Genomic DNA, 17,457 nt, shown 5'->3' with positions numbered 1-17,457 from the left:
TCGGGCACGCCATCCTTGAGCCTGAATACCTGTGACTCTGTAATAACCCGCTGCTCTGGCAAAGGTCCCCTCTCATCAGCGCGTTTGAGCAGAGAACAGAGCAAGGGGAGGAGGAGCGGGCTTCCTCCTCAGATAGGTTTTCCCCTGCATCGATCAGACAGAGCCTCTGATTCAGACGAAGGCTCTTTTCCCGTTCAGTTCCTGCAGAATTCAAGATCTGAAAGATCACTTCCCAAGGGTATAAGGGCAGAGGGGGACCTCAGGATACAATATCATGACACTTGGGTGCCGATACGATATGTATTGCGATTCAATATTGTTATTTGATATTCCAAACATATTGCTCACTATGTCCGCTGCAGAGCGATGAGAGAGCATAAGAAAAAGGAATTTAGTCAGTCAGGGAAATAAGTGCTTAAAACATGTTGGCTCACTATTTAAAAAGATGGAGAACTAGCTGGTTTTGGTGTAGATAAGGCCGACTAGGGCTAGCTAACGCTTCCCTACAGTATCAAAAAAAGTAATTAATTGGATTTCTATAATAGCCATGAGCTATTCGTCAGGAAAAATACTATCCTTTTGTTACCTCTAGTGGTAATGGGTGTGTGGTTGAAGAAAAATGTTATTGTCGTGAATTGTCATTAATAGTGCTGTTGCGGTCACAAAATTTTGTCAGCCGGTGATTGTCAAGCAAATACACTACCGTTCAAAAGTTTGGGGTCATGTAGAAATGTCCTTGTTTTGAAAGAAAAGCAAATGTTTTGGTCCATTTTAAAATAACATCAAATTGATCAGAAATACAGTTATAGACATTATTAATGTTGTAAATGACTATTGTAGCTGGAAACGGCAGATTTAAAAAATATATATTAAAAAAATATATTAAAATAATGAATTATCTATGTAGGCGTACAGATGCCCATTATCAGCAACCATCACTCCTGTGTTCCAATGGCACGCTATGTTAGCTAATCCAAGTTTATAATTTTAAAAGGCTAATTGATCATTAGAAAACCCCTTTGCAATTTTGTTAGCACAGCTGAAAACTGTTTAGATTAAAGAAGCAATGAAACTGGCCTTTTTTTAGACTAGTTGAGTATCTGGAGCATCAGCGGGTTCGATTACAGGCTCAAAATGGCCAGAAACAAAGAACTTTCTTCTGAAACTCGTCAGTCTATTCTTGTTCTGAGAAATTAAGGCTGTTCCATGCGAGAAATTGTACTCTCGTACAGCGCTGTGTACTACTCCCTTCACAGAACAGCGAAAACTGGCTCTAACCAGAATAGAAAGAGGAGTGGGAGGCACCGGTACTCAACTGAGCAAGAGGACAAGTACATTAGTGTCTAGTTTGAGAAAAAGATGCCTCACAAGTCCTCAACTGGCAGCTTCATTAAATAGTACCCGCAAAACACCAGGCTCAACGTCAACAGTGAAGAGGCAACTCCGGGATGCTAGCCTTCTAGGCAGAGTTCCTCTGTCCAGTGTCTGTGTTTTTTTTCCCATCTTAACCTTTTCTTTTTATTGACCAGTCTGAGATATGGCTTTTTCTTTGCAACTCTGCCTAGAAGGCCAGCATCCCGGAGTTGCCTCTTCACTGTTGACGTTGAGCCTGGTGTTTTGCGGGTACTATTTAATGAAGCTGCCAATTGAGCTCTTGAAACTTTTTTACGCAATATGTCTGACGCAACAGATAAGAACGTTTAGCTTAAAATGTTGAAAAACTATTAGGCTATTTCTTCACGTAAGCGCCACAATGTGCACATGCTAGCACCATTATCAAAATTTACCGCAAATGCAATTATCCATGTAATGCTTTTATTATTAAGGTGCATTTTTATGATGAAAATGAACTTCCCGAAACTTTAAACTCACACGCTGCTTATGTATGGGCTAGGCTACATGAGGTGTGCGAAAAAGTCGCAAAAAACAGGTGTGCGAAAAAGTCGCAAAAAACAAGGCAGTTTCTTATGCTGGGCATCATTCACAAGTGATAGTCTAATATTGTGACCCATCAGACTATTCTTTATTTAATCTTGCCTTTACATATACAAAATAATATATGTGTGAAATTTGTTTTGATTTAGAAACCGGGGCAACGGCAAAAAATACATTTAAAAATTACACTTACAGTTGAAGTCGGAAGTTTACATACACTTAGGTTGGAGTCATTAAAACTCGTTTTTCAACCACTCCACAAATTTCTTGTTCACAAACTATAGTTTTGGCAAGTCGGTTAGGACATCTACTTTGTGCATGACACAAGTAATTTTTTCCAACAATTGTTTACAGACAGATCATTTCACTTATAATTCACTGTATCACAATTCCAGTGGGTCAGAAGTTTACATATACTAAGTTGACTGTGCCTTTAAACAGCTTGGAAAATTCCAGACTATTATGTCATGGCTTTAGAAGCTTCTGATAGGCTAATTGACATCATTTGAGTCAATTGGAGGTGTACGTGTGGATGTATTTCAAGGCCTACCTTCAAACTCAGTGCCTCTTTGCTTGACATCATGGGGAAATAGAAAGAAACCAGCCAAGACCTCAGAAAAATAATTGTAGACCTCCACAAGTTCATCCTTGGGAGCAATTTAGTTCAGTCTAGTTCATCCTTGGGAACAATTTCCAAATGCCTGAAGGTACCACGTTCATTTGTACAAACAATAGTACGTAAGTATAAACACCATGGGACCACGCAGCTGTCATACCTCTCAGGAAGGAGACTCATTCTGTCTCCTAGAGATGAACGTACTTTGGTGCGAAAAGTGCAACTCAATGCCAGAACAACAGCAAAGGACCTTGTGAAGATGCTGGAGGAAACAGGTACACAAGTATCGATATCCACAGTAAAACAAGTCCTATATCGAAACAACCTGAAAGGCCTCTCAGCAAGGGAGACGCCACTGTTCCAAAACTGCTATTAAAAAAGCCAGACTACAGTTTGCAACTGCACATGGGGACAAAGATCGAACTATTTGGAGAAATGTCCTCTGGTCTGATGAAACAAAAATAGAACTGTTTGGCCATAATGACCATTGTTATGTTTGGAGGAAAAAAGGGGGATGCTTGCAAGCCGAAGAACACCATCCCAACCGTGATGCACGGGGGTGGCATCATGTTGTGGGGATGCTTTGCTGCAGGAGGGACTGGTGCACTTTACATTTACATTACATTTAAGTCATTTAGCAGACGCTCTTATCCAGAGCGACTTACAAATTGGTGCTTTCACCTTATGACATCCAGTGGAACAGCCACTTTACAATAGTGCATCTAGGTCTTTTAGGGGGGGAGAAGGATTACTTTATCCTATCCTAGGTATTCCTTAAAGAGGTGGGGTTTCAGGTGTCTCCGGAAGGTGGTGATTGACTCCGCTGTCCTGGCGTCGTGAGGGAGTTTTTCCACCATTGGGGGCCAGAGCAGCGAACAGTTTTGACTGGGCTGAGCGGGAACTGTACTTCCTCAGTGGTAGGGAGGCGAGCAGGCCAGAGGTGGATGAACGCAGTGCCCTTGTTTGGGTGTAGGGCCTGATCAGAGCCTGGAGGTACTGAGGTGCCGTTCCCCTCACAGCTCCGTAGGCAAGCACCATGGTCTTGTAGCGGATGCGAGCTTCAACTGGAAGCCAGTGGAGAGAGCGGAGGAGCGGGGTGACGTGAGAGAACTTGGGAAGGTTGAACACCAGACGGGCTGCGGCGTTCTGGATGAGTTGTAGGGGTTTAATGGCACAGGCAGGGAGCCCAGCCAACAGCGAGTTGCAGTAATGCAGACGGGAGATGACAAGTGCCTGGATTAGGACCCGCGCCGCTTCCTGTGTGAGGCAGGGTCGTACTCTGCGGATGTTGTAGAGCATGAACCTACAGGAACGGGCCACCGCCTTGATGTTATTTGAGAACGACAGGGTGTTGTCCAGGATCACGCCAAGGTTCTTAGCGCTCTGGGACGAGGACACAATGGAGTTGTCAACCGTGATGGCGAGATCATGGAACGGGCAGTCCTTCCCCGGGAGGAAGAGCAGCTCCGTCTTGCCGAGGTTCAGCTTGAGGTGATGATCCGTCATCCACACTGATATGTCTGCCAGACATGCAGAGATGCGATTCGCCACCTGGTCATCAGAAGCGGGAAAGGAGAAGATTAATTGTGTGTCGTCTGCATAGCAATGATAGGAGAGACCATGTGAGGTTATGACAGAGCCAAGTGACTTGGTGTATAGCGAGAATAGGAGAGGGCCTAGAACAGAGCCCTGGGGGACACCAGTGGTGAGAGCACGTGGTGAGGAGACGGATTCTCGCCACGCCACCTGGTAGGAGCGACCTGTCAGGTAGGACGCAATCCAAGCGTGGGCCGCGCCGGAGATGCCCAACTCGGAGAGGGTGGAGAGGAGGATCTGATGGTTCACAGTATCGAAGGCAGCCGATAGGTCTAGAAGGATGAGAGCAGAGGAGAGAGAGTTAGCTTTGGCAGTGCGGAGCGCCTCCGTGATACAGAGAAGAGCAGTCTCAGTTGAATGACTAATCTTGAAACCTGACTGATTTGGATCAAGAAGGTCATTCTGAGAGAGATAGCGGGAGAGCTGGCCAAGGACGGCACGTTCAAGAGTTTTGGAGAGAAAAGAAAGAAGGGATACTGGTCTGTAGTTGTTGACATCGGAGGGATCGAGTGTAGGTTTTTCAGAAGGGGTGCAACTCTCGCTCTCTTGAAGACGGGAGGGACGTAGCCAGCGGTCAGGGATGAGTTGATGAGCGAGGTGAGGTAAGGGAGAAGGTCACCGGAGATGGTCTGGAGAAGAGAGGAGGGGATAGGGTCAAGTGGGCAGGTTGTTGGGCGGCCGGCCGTCACAAGACGCGAGATGTCATCTGGAGAGAGAGGGGAGAAAGAGGTCAGAGCACAGGGTAGGGCAGTGTGAGCAGAACCAGCGGTGTCGTTTGACTTAGCAAACGAGGATCGGATGTCGTCGACCTTCTTTTCAAAATGGTTGACGAAGTCATCTGCAGAGAGGGAGGGGGGGAGGAGGATTCAAGAGGGAGGAGAAGGTGGCAAAGAGCTTCCTAGGGTTAGAGGCAGATGCTTGGAATTTAGAGTGGTAGAAAGTGGCTTTAGCAGCAGAGACAGAGGAGGAAAATGTAGAGAGGAGGGAGTGAAAGAATGCCAGGTCCGCAGGGAGGCGAGTTTTCCTCCATTTCCGCTCGGCTGCCCGGAGCCCTGTTCTGTGAGCTCGCAATGAGTCGTCGAGCCACGGAGCGGGAGGGGAGGACCGAGCCGGCCTGGAGGATAGGGGACATAGAGAGTCAAAGGATGCAGAAAGGGAGGAGAGGAGGGTTGAGGAGGCAGAATCAGGAGATAGGTTGGAGAAGGTTTGAGCAGAGGGAAGAGATGATAGGATGGAAGAGGAGAGAGTAGCGGGGGAGAGAGAGCGAAGGTTGGGACGGCGCGATACCATCCGAGTAGGGGCAGTGTGGGAAGTGTTGGATGAGAGCGAGAGGGAAAAGGATACAAGGTAGTGGTCGGAGACTTGGAGGGGAGTTGCAATGAGGTTAGTGGAAGAACAGCATCTAGTAAAGATGAGGTCGAGCGTATTGCCTGCCTTGTGAGTAGGGGGGAAGGTGAGAGGGTGAGGTCAAAAGAGGAGAGGAGTGGAAAGAAGGAGGCAGAGAGGAATGAGTCAAAGGTAGACGTGGGGAGGTTAAAGTCGCCCAGAACTGTGAGAGGTGAGCCGTCCTCAGGAAATGAGCTTATCAAGGCATCAAGCTCATTGATGAACTCTCCGAGGAACCTGGAGGGCGATAAATGATAAGGATGTTAAGCTTGAAAGGGCTGGTAACTGTGACAGCATGGAATTCAAAGGAGGCGATAGACAGATGGGTAAGGGGAGAAAGAGAGAATGACCACTGGGAGAGATGAGGATCCCGGTGCCACCACCCCGCTGACCAGAAGCTCTCGGGGTGTGCGAGAGCACGTGGGCGGACGAAGAGAGAGCAGTAGGAGTAGCGGTGTTGTCTGTGGTGATCCATGTTTCCGTCAGAGCCAAGAAGTCGAGGGACTGGAGGGATGGCATAGGCTGAGATGAACTCTGCCTTGTTGGCCGCAGATCGGCAGTTCCAGAGGCTACCGGAGACCTGGAACTCCACGTGGGTCGTGCGCGCTGGGACCACCAGATTAGGGTGGCCGCGGCCATGCGGTGTGGAGCGTTTGTATGGTCTGTGCAGAGAGGAGAGAACAGGGATAGACAGACACATAGTTGACAGGCTAGAGAAGAGGCTACGCTAATGCAGAGGAGATTGGAATGACAAGTGGACTACACGTCTCGAATGTTCAGAAAGTTAAGCTTACGTAGCAAGAATCTAATTGACTAAAATGATTAAAATGATACAGTACTGCTGAGGTAGGCTAGCTGCGTTGTTGACACTACCCTAATCAAGTCGTTCCGTTGAGTGTGAAGTTTCTACAATGCTGCTTTTCGGGGGCAAGCTGGCTAGCTAGCAGTGTTGGTTACGTTGCGTTAGGAGAACGACAATAGCTGGCTAGCTAACCTAGAAAATCGCTCTAGACTACACAATTATCTTTGAAACAAAGACGGCTATGTAGCTAGCTATGTAGCTAGCTACGATCAAACAAATCACACCGTTGGGACTGTAATGAAATGAAATGAAAATATGATACTACCTGTGGAGCGAAGCGGAATGCGACCGGAATGCGAAAGTTCTATTCAGTAGACGTTGGCTGGCTATTGGCTAGCTAGGAGTGTCTCCTACGTTAAGGACGACAAAATAGCTGGCTAGCTAACCTCGGTAAATTAAGATAATCACTCTAAGACTACACACTCTAACTACACAATTATCTTGGATACGAAGACAGCAAAGACAACTATGTAGCTAGCTAACACTACACTAATCAAGTCGTTCAGTTGAGTGTGATAGTTACTACAGTGCTACGGTAGACGGTGAACGTGTTGGGCAGATAGGAGACGACGAAATACGATAATTACGCAATTATCTTTGATACAACGACGACTATGTAGCTAGCTAAGAAGAAATTGCTAAGATTAGACAAATCAGACCGTTGTACTATAATGAAATGTAATGAAATGTAATGAAAAAGTTATACAACCTGCAGACCGAAGCGCGGATGCGACCGGCTCGCTCCATGAGAATGGAAAATTATGTGGATATATTGAAGCAACATCTCAAGACGTCAGTCAGGAAGTTAAAGCTTGGTCCCAAATGGGTCTTCCAAATGGACAAGGATCCCAAGCATACTTCCAAATTTGTGGCAAAATGGCCGAAGGACAACAAAGTCAAGGTATTGGAGAGGCTATCACAAAGCCCTGACCTCAATCCTATAGAAAATTTGTGGGCACAACTGAAAAGGCGTGTGCGAGCAAGGAGGCCTTACAAACCTGACTCAGTTACACCAGCTCTGTCAGGAGGAATGGGACAAAATTCACCCAACTTATTGATGGAAGCTTGTGGGAGGCTACCCAAAACGTTTGACCCAAGTTAAACAAGTTAAAGGCAATGCTACCAAATACTAATTGAGTGAATGTAAACTTCTGACCCACTGGGAATGTGATGAAAGAAATAAAAGCTGAAATAAATCATTATCTCTACTATTATTCTGACATTTCACATTCTTAAAATGAAGTGGTGATCCCAACTGACTTAAGACAGGGAATTTTTACTAGGATTAAATGTCAGGAATTGTGAAAAACTGAGTTTAAATGTATTTGGCTAAGGTGTATGTAAACTTCTGACTTCAACTGTAAATAGCGAATGGCAGACTATTTTCCTCTATGGTTTATTTTCCTATCTGCCAGGTTAGGCTATACTCCTGTTATAAAGAGCAGCATTGTGCTTAATATAAGGAAAATGTATCAATGGATATAGTTGGCTGAGCCTATAGAATGCTTATGGGATCCTCCTCTTTTTAATAGAGGGCATCTGTTTTCTCACGCAATTGCATAGCCTATAGAAATGTTGTGCAACATGAGCTCATGGGCTCTCATTAAGTGTTTGGTTAGATATTCGTTTGGTTAGATATATTACATTTGGTGTGATTTAGAGGGGCAATACAGTGCTGAGTACCAGGCAGTTAGCACATTTGGTAGGCTACTAATGACCTGCATCAGAGCTTGGAGAAGATTAATTACCGTGGCTAAACTGTCATGTGGAATTGACTGCCTTCATGACTCGTGACTGCCGGTGTGGCGTTAATACGGTCACAACAGCCCTGGTCATTAATTAACCCCTTGTGGTCTGTGTGCTGCAGGTTCTCATCACGGGCCCGGCGGACACACCGTACGCTAACGGCTGCTTTGAGTTTGATGTGTACTTCCCCCAGGACTACCCCAATTCCCCGCCCCTGGTCAACCTAGAGACCACTGGTGGACACAGCGTGCGCTTTAACCCAAACCTCTACAATGACGGAAAGGTGAGTCCCATATACTTACTCTGGGTTAAGGGGTTGGTGAGGAGTTGGGTCAACTGCCTAGCTTTTAATCAAAAGGGTAAATATTGGGTCTGTGGTACATTTTAGTGTAACATTTTCCAATCCCTTCATATTTTGGCTTTCCACAAAAAAAATATGTTGAATTTGAATCTATATCATCACCAGTCTGCCCAGAGTGATCCCTCTGTGGTACCATCAACCTGTTAACTCACATAGCTTGGAGAGGAGGAGAGAGAGGAGGCTTGACTAGAGTAGCCTTTCCTCAAGACTAGTTTATTTCTGGTGTCTCTCTCTTCCCCTGGTGAAAAGCAGTAAAGGTGCTGGAGCCTGCCACATCTGCTCCTCCTCATTAGGAAGGCTTTGACGGGGAACATCTATTTTCATAATGGAAGGAGACAGCTGCTATAAGAATTACTGTGGGCTTTCTACAGCAGAGATACCACTGGTGGGGAGGCCAGGGAAAATGGCCTCAGCTCTCCCTCTGCTAAACAATGGATGGAGGGAGGGAGGGAGGGAAGGAAGGAAGGAAGGAAGGGAGGGATGGCTGGGTAGGAGGGCCTGTGGATGTTTACCTGACACTGATCATTCTGTTAACTTTAGTTGTTGATCTGTTCTGTCTTCTCCAGGTGTGTTTAAGTATTCTCAACACCTGGCACGGGAGACCGGAGGAGAAATGGAACCCTCAGACCTCTAGCTTTTTACAGGTGAGACAGAAATCTGCTGGACTATACCGCCACCACCCTTTCATGGGTCAGTTATTTATTTATTTATGCTGTGAAAACCAGCGCCAATCTCATACGTCATTGGGGATGGTTGATCATCAGCCTGTCTCTATTTGACAACAGGGGGTTTGTCAATAGGTAGCTGTTTTGACAGATGCAAGGAAAGATCCTCAGTACTATAAGTTGTGTGTTGAAAGATTTGGAAACTATAATCGCCTAACTTGGAATGAGGTGGCTGTACAGTAGCATGCTATACATGACGCCAGAGCTCAAGGTCTCTGCTTCACAGCACAGTATTGGTTTAGACCCCTCAAACTCAACTCTGGACCTCAAAGCCAGTTCCACTGCGTTTTTTCATTTCCCCCCTCTAATCAGGGACTGATTTGGACCTTGGACACCAGGCGGGTGCAATTAATTATCAGGTAGAGCAGAACCATCAGGCTCTGGATCTCATAGGGTAAGAATTGAATAACCCTGGTTTAGACTGACAGCGGTTCTGAACTTGAGCAACGCACAAGACAAGAAGTTGCCCCTATCCCTCCCACTAATTGGGCAACTTTTGCAAATGTTTTGTTGTCTGAGGGAATTGCTGTTAATGAAGAGAATTCAAGGTAATTTGAAAGATGAGACATTGAGGATTATAATAAATACTGCTTTGATGTCATACAAGCAAGCCAAACACTTGAGTCCAAATGTGCACTTCAAATTTCCATATCATAAAGCTCATGTAATATAGTGTCGGTGTTTATGATCACAATGCTTGAAGATTTACAAGATGACATGCTGTCGGTCATAGCCTGGGTTTTTCTGAACAGAATGAGCCTATGTTTGTTGTATGGTGAAGAAATTTGTCGGAGAACACTCATCTGAATGACCTCGTGACTGTTCTATGCAAACCAAAATTGTAACACTAAGATTGTATTTTATAACTTATATATACTGAACAAAAATATAAACGCAACATGTGAAGTGGTGGGCCCATATTTTCATGAGCTGAAATGTTCCATACGCACAAAGATTGTGCACAAAATTTGAGCAACAAATTTGTTTTCATCCCTGTTGGTGAGCATTTCTCCTTTGCCAAGATAATCCATTCACCTGACAGGTGTGGCATATCAAGAAGCTGATTAAACAGCACGCTCATCACACATTTGTGCCCTGTGGTGGGGACAATAAAAGGCCACCCTAAAATGTGCTGTTTTGTCACACAACACAATGCCACAGATGTCTCAACTTTTGAGGGACTATGCATTTGGCATGCTGACTGCAGGAATGTCCACCAGAGCTGTTGCCAGAGGATTGAATGTTAATTTCACTACCATAACATCGTTTTCGAAAATGTGTCAGTATGTCCAACCACAGACCATGTGTAACCACGCCAGCCAAGGACCTCCACATTCGGCTTCGTCACCGACGGGATCGTTTGAGACCAACCACACAGACAGGTGTGGGTTTGCACAACCAAAGAATTTCTGTACAAACTGTCAAACTCTCTCAGGGAAAATCATCTGCTTCCTCACCGTCCTCACCAGGGTCTTGACCTGACTGCAGTTCGGCGTCGTAACCTACTTCAGTGGGCAAATGCTCACCTTCGATGGCCACTGGCACGCTGGAGAAGTGTGCTTTTCCCGTTTTCAACTGTACCGGGGCAGATGGCAGACAGCGTGTATGGCGTCATGTGGGGCAAGAAGTTTGCTGATGTCAAAGTTGTGCCATTCGTCCGCTGCCATCACCTCATGTTTCAGCATAATACATAGCCCCATGTCGCAAGGATCTGAACACAATTGCTGGAAGCTGAAAATCTCCCAGTTTTTCCATGGCCTGCATACTCACCAGACATGTCACCCATTGATCATGTTTGGGATGCTCTGGATCGAAGTGTACGACAGCGTGTTCCAGTTCTCGCCAGTATTGTTTATGCATTTTTGAAATGCGTAAACAACAGGAATTGTGATTGCAGGGATGTGTTACAGACAAAACAACTACAACTCTGCTTGCTGTAGTTCCTCAACAGCACAGCTAGGATAGATCATAGAATAGTACCTTATGGTTGAAGAGTCATAAAAGTACATTGAAATTACGTAGGAACTGTGCACACTTTGGGGAGGTGTGTGGCCAATTGGAGACACCCGTTATACCTCTCATTCAAACCCTTGTCATTTTTTGCACCTACCCCAAATTTCCCATGAATATTCTGAAGTTACTGAATGTGTCCAGAGTTTATATATATATATTTTTTTTTTTTGTGCAAAAAGTTCAGTAAATGTAAAATGCACATAAAATCAACAGTGTAATGTTTGGATTCAGTCTTGTCAGATTATATTTAGTTTCACATTTTATTATAATAATTTTCCCATTTTCAAAAGGTTCCCTTTTCATTTCTACCATGGTTCTGCATATGCTTTTCATTTTTCTAGACCCATTTTTCTATCCCTATCCAAATAGGCAATCCCCTCTCGACACCCACCACTTTGAGATGGGCTGTATTAACACCAGCGTTTGTCATTGACAGCCAGTCTCAACTTTGTTTGTGTTGTACTGGTAGAGGCCTTGATGCAAATCTCAAATAGCTCCCTATTTAGTGCACAACTTTTGACCTGAGTAGTGCACTATATATGAAATGGGGTCACATGCTAGTCTTAAGCAATATACTATACTGTATATTGAATATGGTAATGGTCAAGCCATATCCCTGGTGTCTGAAGGCATTGTGGCCAGAAGTTTGTCCTTGCGAGTCCATCCATCAAACATGTCATCCACTGTGCATACGGGAGAGTCATTTTTCTGTATGTATTGATTCAGGAACAAGTCAAAGAGTCCTTGGAAATGGCTCCCTTTTTTTTTATTCTCTCATTTGCAGGATTGGTGAGTTCGAAATCGAGATAGAGACGTCTCCATTGATTATCATTGTAGTTAGTGTCTGCCAGATCGATAATGGAATTAGGAGGCTGAATGGGGGAGTGGTGGAATCAAGTCAAAATCAGCCGACATCTAGATCCGGTGAGCAGGTTGTGGAGGGTACAGGTGGGAGAGTTCAGAGAGTCGAAAGGAAAAGGTCGCCAGGGTCAGAGTTGGTAGACGTTGGCCCTTGGCACTCATCCAGTATCTGTCTTCATCCTCACTAATGGTTGAGGTAATCATCATCTGTTGTTAGGCTGACTTCTACTTGACTGTCAAGGCCAAATGGTTGGAGCACCTTTTGTGTTGTCCAGCTTGGGCTGGCAGACGGGAAGGCAGCCGCCCAGACAGAGTGGAACTGTGGGTAATATATACTGGGCAGAGTGATGGAGAGAGCCGTTTACCCAGTCTCCTTGAGACGACCCGGGGCATTAATTGAATCGTTACAAAGATATATTGAAGGATTTCTTTTTTTTACAGAGTGAAAAATGATGCTTTTGTCTTGACGCTCTCTTAAATACCTTTCAAACATTTTTCCGTCAACTTTAGTATCCCGCCAAGTCTTTTCCACCTTTTCTTTATATCTGAATTGCATTGTCCCGCCACCCACCACCTGCCAACCCCTCTTTTACGCTAATGCTACTCTCTGTTCATCATATATGCATAGTCACATTAACCATGTCTACATGTTCATACTACCTCAATCAGCCCGACTAACCGGTGCCTGTATATAGCCTCGCTACTGTTATTTTTCACTGTCTTTTTACTGTTGTTTTATTTCTTTACATACCTATTGTTCACCTAATACCTTTTTTGCACTGTTGGTTAGAGCCTGTAAGTAAGCATTTCACTGTAAGGTCTACCTGTTGTATTTGGCCCACGTGACAAACTTTGATTTGTGTTTCTTTAAGCTGTTTTCTAATGTGCTCTTTCGTCAGAACTCAATTCAGAGGAGATAGACAACTACACAGCGAACAATCACTTCAAACTGAAGCTGGAAAGACAGCAAACTAGCTGCATTTCATTTGATTTGAAAGGTGTTTCCGGTATCAAAGCTTAAGCTTTTATTTCCCGCAAACATACGTAGTGTTGATTGTGGTGAAGTTCTGCCTATGGCTTAGTATGATATCTAGCCTTAATGCGGAGGCGGCATTGGCACGCACTACACTCCATACCTTTTGATGGTTGCTAAGCAGCGCCCATTACTACTATCCCCCTGGCAGTTCTTAACTTTACAAGGCATGTCTCTTCACCCAGCTCTTCGCATAGCCCACCACATGCATTGTTTTCTTAACCACAAGTGGATAGATCCATAAAGAATTACTGTGGGAATAAATCAAATAAAATGCTTTTTGTCACATGCTTCGCAGACAGCAAGTGAAGACTAACCGTGAAATGTTGGGTCATTTTCCAACAATGCAGAGTTAAAAATGAGCTGAATGGTAATAGTGACACAAGAAATAAATACACAGTGAATAACGAGTAAAAAATAACATGGCTATATACCGTGCCTTCAGGAAGTATTCAAACTAGATGTCGACCGATTAATCAGCATAGCCGATTTAATTAGGGCCGTTTTCATAACATTCGGTAATTGGCATTTTTGGCCGCCGATTACATTGCAATCCATGAGGAAATTGCATGGCAGGCTAACCACCTTATACGCGAGTGCAGCGTCAAAAGGACCTAGTAGGTTGCAAGGAGCCATGGTAAGTTGCTAGCTAGCATTTACATTTATCTTATAAAAAACAATCAATCTTCACATCATCAGTACACATGGTTGATGATATTACTAGGTTAACTAGCTTGTCCTGCGCTGCATATAATCAATGTGGTGCCTGTTAATTTATCATTGAATCACAGCCTGCTTCAACTTTGCCTAACAGGTGATGATTTAACAAAAGCGAACTGCCAAAAAAAAGCACAATCTTTGCACAAATATACCTAACCATAAACATCAATGCCTTTCTTAAAATCAATTCTGCTTATTTCGTTAAGAGATTCATGCTAGCAGGCAATATTAACTAGGGAAATGGTCACTTCTCTTGCGTTCAGTGCAAGCAGAGTCAGGGTATATGTGACACTTTGGGCCACCTGGCTCATTGTGAACTCATTTACCATCATTTTACATAATTATGACATAACATTGAAGGTTGTGCAATGTAAAATAAATATTTTGACTTAGGGTTGCCACCCGTTAGATAAAATAAGTTTTGTTTTTAGAAATGATAGTTTCCGGATTTGACCATATTAATGACCTACGGCTCGTATTTCTGTGTGTTATTATGTTATAATTAAGTCTATGATTTGATAGAGCAGTCTGACTGAGCAGTGGTAGGCAGCAGCAGGCTCGTAAGCATTCATTCAAACGGCACTTGACTGCGTTTGCCAGCAGCTCTTAGCAATGCTTGAAGTACAGTGCTGTTTATGACTTCAAGCCCATCAACTCACGAGATTAGGCTGGAAATACTAAAGTGCCTATAAGAACAGCCAATAGTCAAAGGTCTATGAAATACAAATGGTGTAGAGGGAAATAGTCAACGCGTCACTATTCCTACAGTAACTACATCCTAAAACTTTTGAACTGGGAATATTGAACCACCAGCTTTCATATATGTTCTGAGCAAGGAACTTAAACGTTAGCTTTTTTGTATTTAAACCAAATTGTACATGTTTCATTATATATTTGAGACTAAATATATTTTATGTATTATATTAAGTTGAAATATAAGTGTTCATTCAGTATTGTTGTAATTGTCATTATTATAAATATATATATATACAAATCGTCAGGTTAATCAGTGCCGGCTTTTTTTGGTCCTCCAATCGGTATCGGCATTGAAAAATCATAATCGGTTGACCTCTAATTCATACCCCTTGACGTATTCAACATTTTGTTGTTACCGCCTGAATTCAATATGGGGGTGGAAGCTGTTCAGGGTCCTGTTGGTTCCAGACTTGGTGCATTGGTACCGCTTGCCGAATGAGGCATCAAGTAGTTACTAACTAAAACTCCCAGTCATCCAATTGTTATTATACATTTAAAGCAATATCCTACCAGCACTGTGGTCAATTTCAGACAAGTGTGGAGACTCGTCTTGATAAATCAATGAATGTCCGATTTTTCTTTTAAACTGAGTCTCCATTTGGATATTGGTTAGAATACAATTAGGCTGTGGAAATATTAGCTGAGGTGAGTGCTGCTCATGATCATCTTGTCTAGTTGGCACATCGATTAATGCTGATCAGAACATTGTGTCAGCATGTTATGTAGCTTAACAAATGGATGATGTTGTTCTTCAGTCGCTTAGTAGCGTAGGCCTACAGTCTTAATTAATCAATGTGATTTCCTTCTGTATATTTGTTTTCTGGCTGGGCAAATAAGTAGAGGTGGTATAGCTCATCTATACATTTTTCTATCCGGTGTAGTTCTATTATTTTTTTGCTTGATCGTGTGTAGGCAACGCCAAAAGCCCGCAGAGGTTGTGAAATATGAACACGACACACACATGCTTTTGAAAATATACATTGCTATTATTTTATCGGTATCATGATGAAGATACTCTCAATGTAAGACCCTACGCCTGCTCCCTAACAAAGCAGAGTGGGGATAGGAAAGCGATCAAACATGAATCAAAAAATAATGGTCTTGCCTTGGGCTCAGTTTCAAAAATATTGCTTTTATGACAACGGTTCCACAGGTTGCCGTGTCGCAAGTTGTGTGGGGAAAATATTATTTGTATTTGTTATTTCTTAGCCAGCTATAAAATATGTTGTCGGTTTATTTCAGAAAATATTCTAGGCCTATTGATTTCATGTGCGTGGTGCAGACATGTCGCCTGTAGGCTGCGCAGACCAGCAACACAATTCAACTCAAAATATGCCATTCTATTCATTTGAAATTTATGTTTCTTAGGACCTGCCTATTACAAATGAATAATTGATGTCTTTGTGATGCTCTACAGTCAATGGATTGAATAAAATAGACGTCCAGACACATCAGCCCACATCTAGTCCCACTCCAAAACGTGCTGTTGTGCACGGGAGATATAGAAAGCTCATCCCGGCAAGGATGTGGTAAAAAGACTGAATGAATTGGGTTCTAAAAAACATTTCCTGATTTTATTTTACAGGCAACATACCGTGAAGGCTGTCTGTAAAGTGACCCCCATGCTTTTTTGCTGTGATGCTCATTGTAGGCTCTGCAATGTTCTCACCTCTCCCACTGCTTCTGTCTCCTCTTTATCTTTTATCTCTTGCTCCCCCTTCGGCTCTCCACACACCCTCTTCAGTAACCTCCCAACAAGTTCTGGCTATATGTGTATTTCCTAATTATCAAATACATTAATCTCTCTTTCTCGCTCTCTTTGTTGCTCTCTTTGTCGTTTTCTTTCTCAATTTCAATTCTTTCTCTCGCTCTGTCCCTCTCTCTCCTCCAGGTGCTGGTATCAGTGCAGTCTCTGATCCTGGTGTCGGAGCCCTACTTCAACGAGCCGGGTTACGAGCGTTCACGCGGAACCCCCAGCGGCACACAGAGCTCCCGCGAGTATGACGGAAACATCCGGCAGGCCTCCGTCAAGTGGGCCATGCTTGAGCAGATGCGCAATGCCTCGCCTTGCTTCAAAGAGGTGAGCCCCCGCCCTGCTATCAGACTATCCTGCAGTACCTCACCCTTTCAAACATAGTTAGGTTACCCTGCGTGCTCTTTGAAAGGGGTAAGAGTATTACATAACCCGGAGCCTCCCTCCTGTTACTGTTATCCCTCACCTTTCCTGACACCTCAACCAGACCCACGTCAGTGTATAATAATGCCTAAATTATATTGTAGTAGCATTCTCTGTCATGGATTACCATAACACTCAGCATGCTCCTTTATTACAGTAGCTACCAGCCTCTGCTTAATAAAAACGGTCTGATACAGGCCCAAAGTCCTTCACTGTCCTTTATTACAACAGTGGCAGATAATAAATTCAATGTTGATTAATTCCAAGGTAGATAATATCGGCCCCGTATTTGATTTCCTCCTGTCCTTGACACCGGCTGCGCAGGCTGATAGCGCAGTAGATGCAGTCAGTCACCAACTCGGCCTAGAGAGGTGGAGCGAGGGAGAGGATGGGGGAGGGGAAGATGAAGAGAGGGTAGAGGGAAAGAAAGTGAAGCAGAGGGAGATTGGGAGGTGGTAGAAGAGGTGTTTCTAATGATTTCCTCCAGGCAGGGGAGGCTTGTGTCAGCACCACATACGTGGCCCCTGTGTGGGTGCTGCTCTCTGATGGAGGGAACTTAAGGCACCACAGCCAGATACACGGCTCTAGTTAGGCTTCTAACATGTGCTGTGTCTAATCACTCACACTGCGAGCAGATAGAACTCAGCACCCATTCCACTCACTCTCTTGTT

The 17,457-nt window shown here is 44.1% G+C and overlaps 1 protein-coding gene across 17 annotated transcripts in view; it reads left to right on the top strand.

The window, feature by feature from the left end:
• Positions 1-17,457, top strand: part of birc6 (baculoviral IAP repeat containing 6) — a 160,370-nt gene that overhangs the window by 128,271 nt on the left and 14,642 nt on the right. For all 17 annotated transcript variants that reach the window (XM_065023225.1, XM_029669536.2, XM_029669527.2 and 14 more), the window contains 3 exons: positions 8,263-8,424; positions 9,069-9,146; positions 16,502-16,690. In XM_065023225.1, coding sequence (XP_064879297.1) covers positions 8,263-8,424; positions 9,069-9,146; positions 16,502-16,690 — 429 coding nt within the window. The remainder of the gene's footprint in view (positions 1-8,262; positions 8,425-9,068; positions 9,147-16,501; positions 16,691-17,457) is intronic.

This window comes from Oncorhynchus nerka, linkage group LG10 (assembly GCF_034236695.1).
Source record: "Oncorhynchus nerka isolate Pitt River linkage group LG10, Oner_Uvic_2.0, whole genome shotgun sequence".
NCBI classification, from domain to species: domain Eukaryota; kingdom Metazoa; phylum Chordata; class Actinopteri; order Salmoniformes; family Salmonidae; genus Oncorhynchus; species Oncorhynchus nerka.
This window is presented reverse-complemented; position numbering and strand designations above follow the sequence as displayed.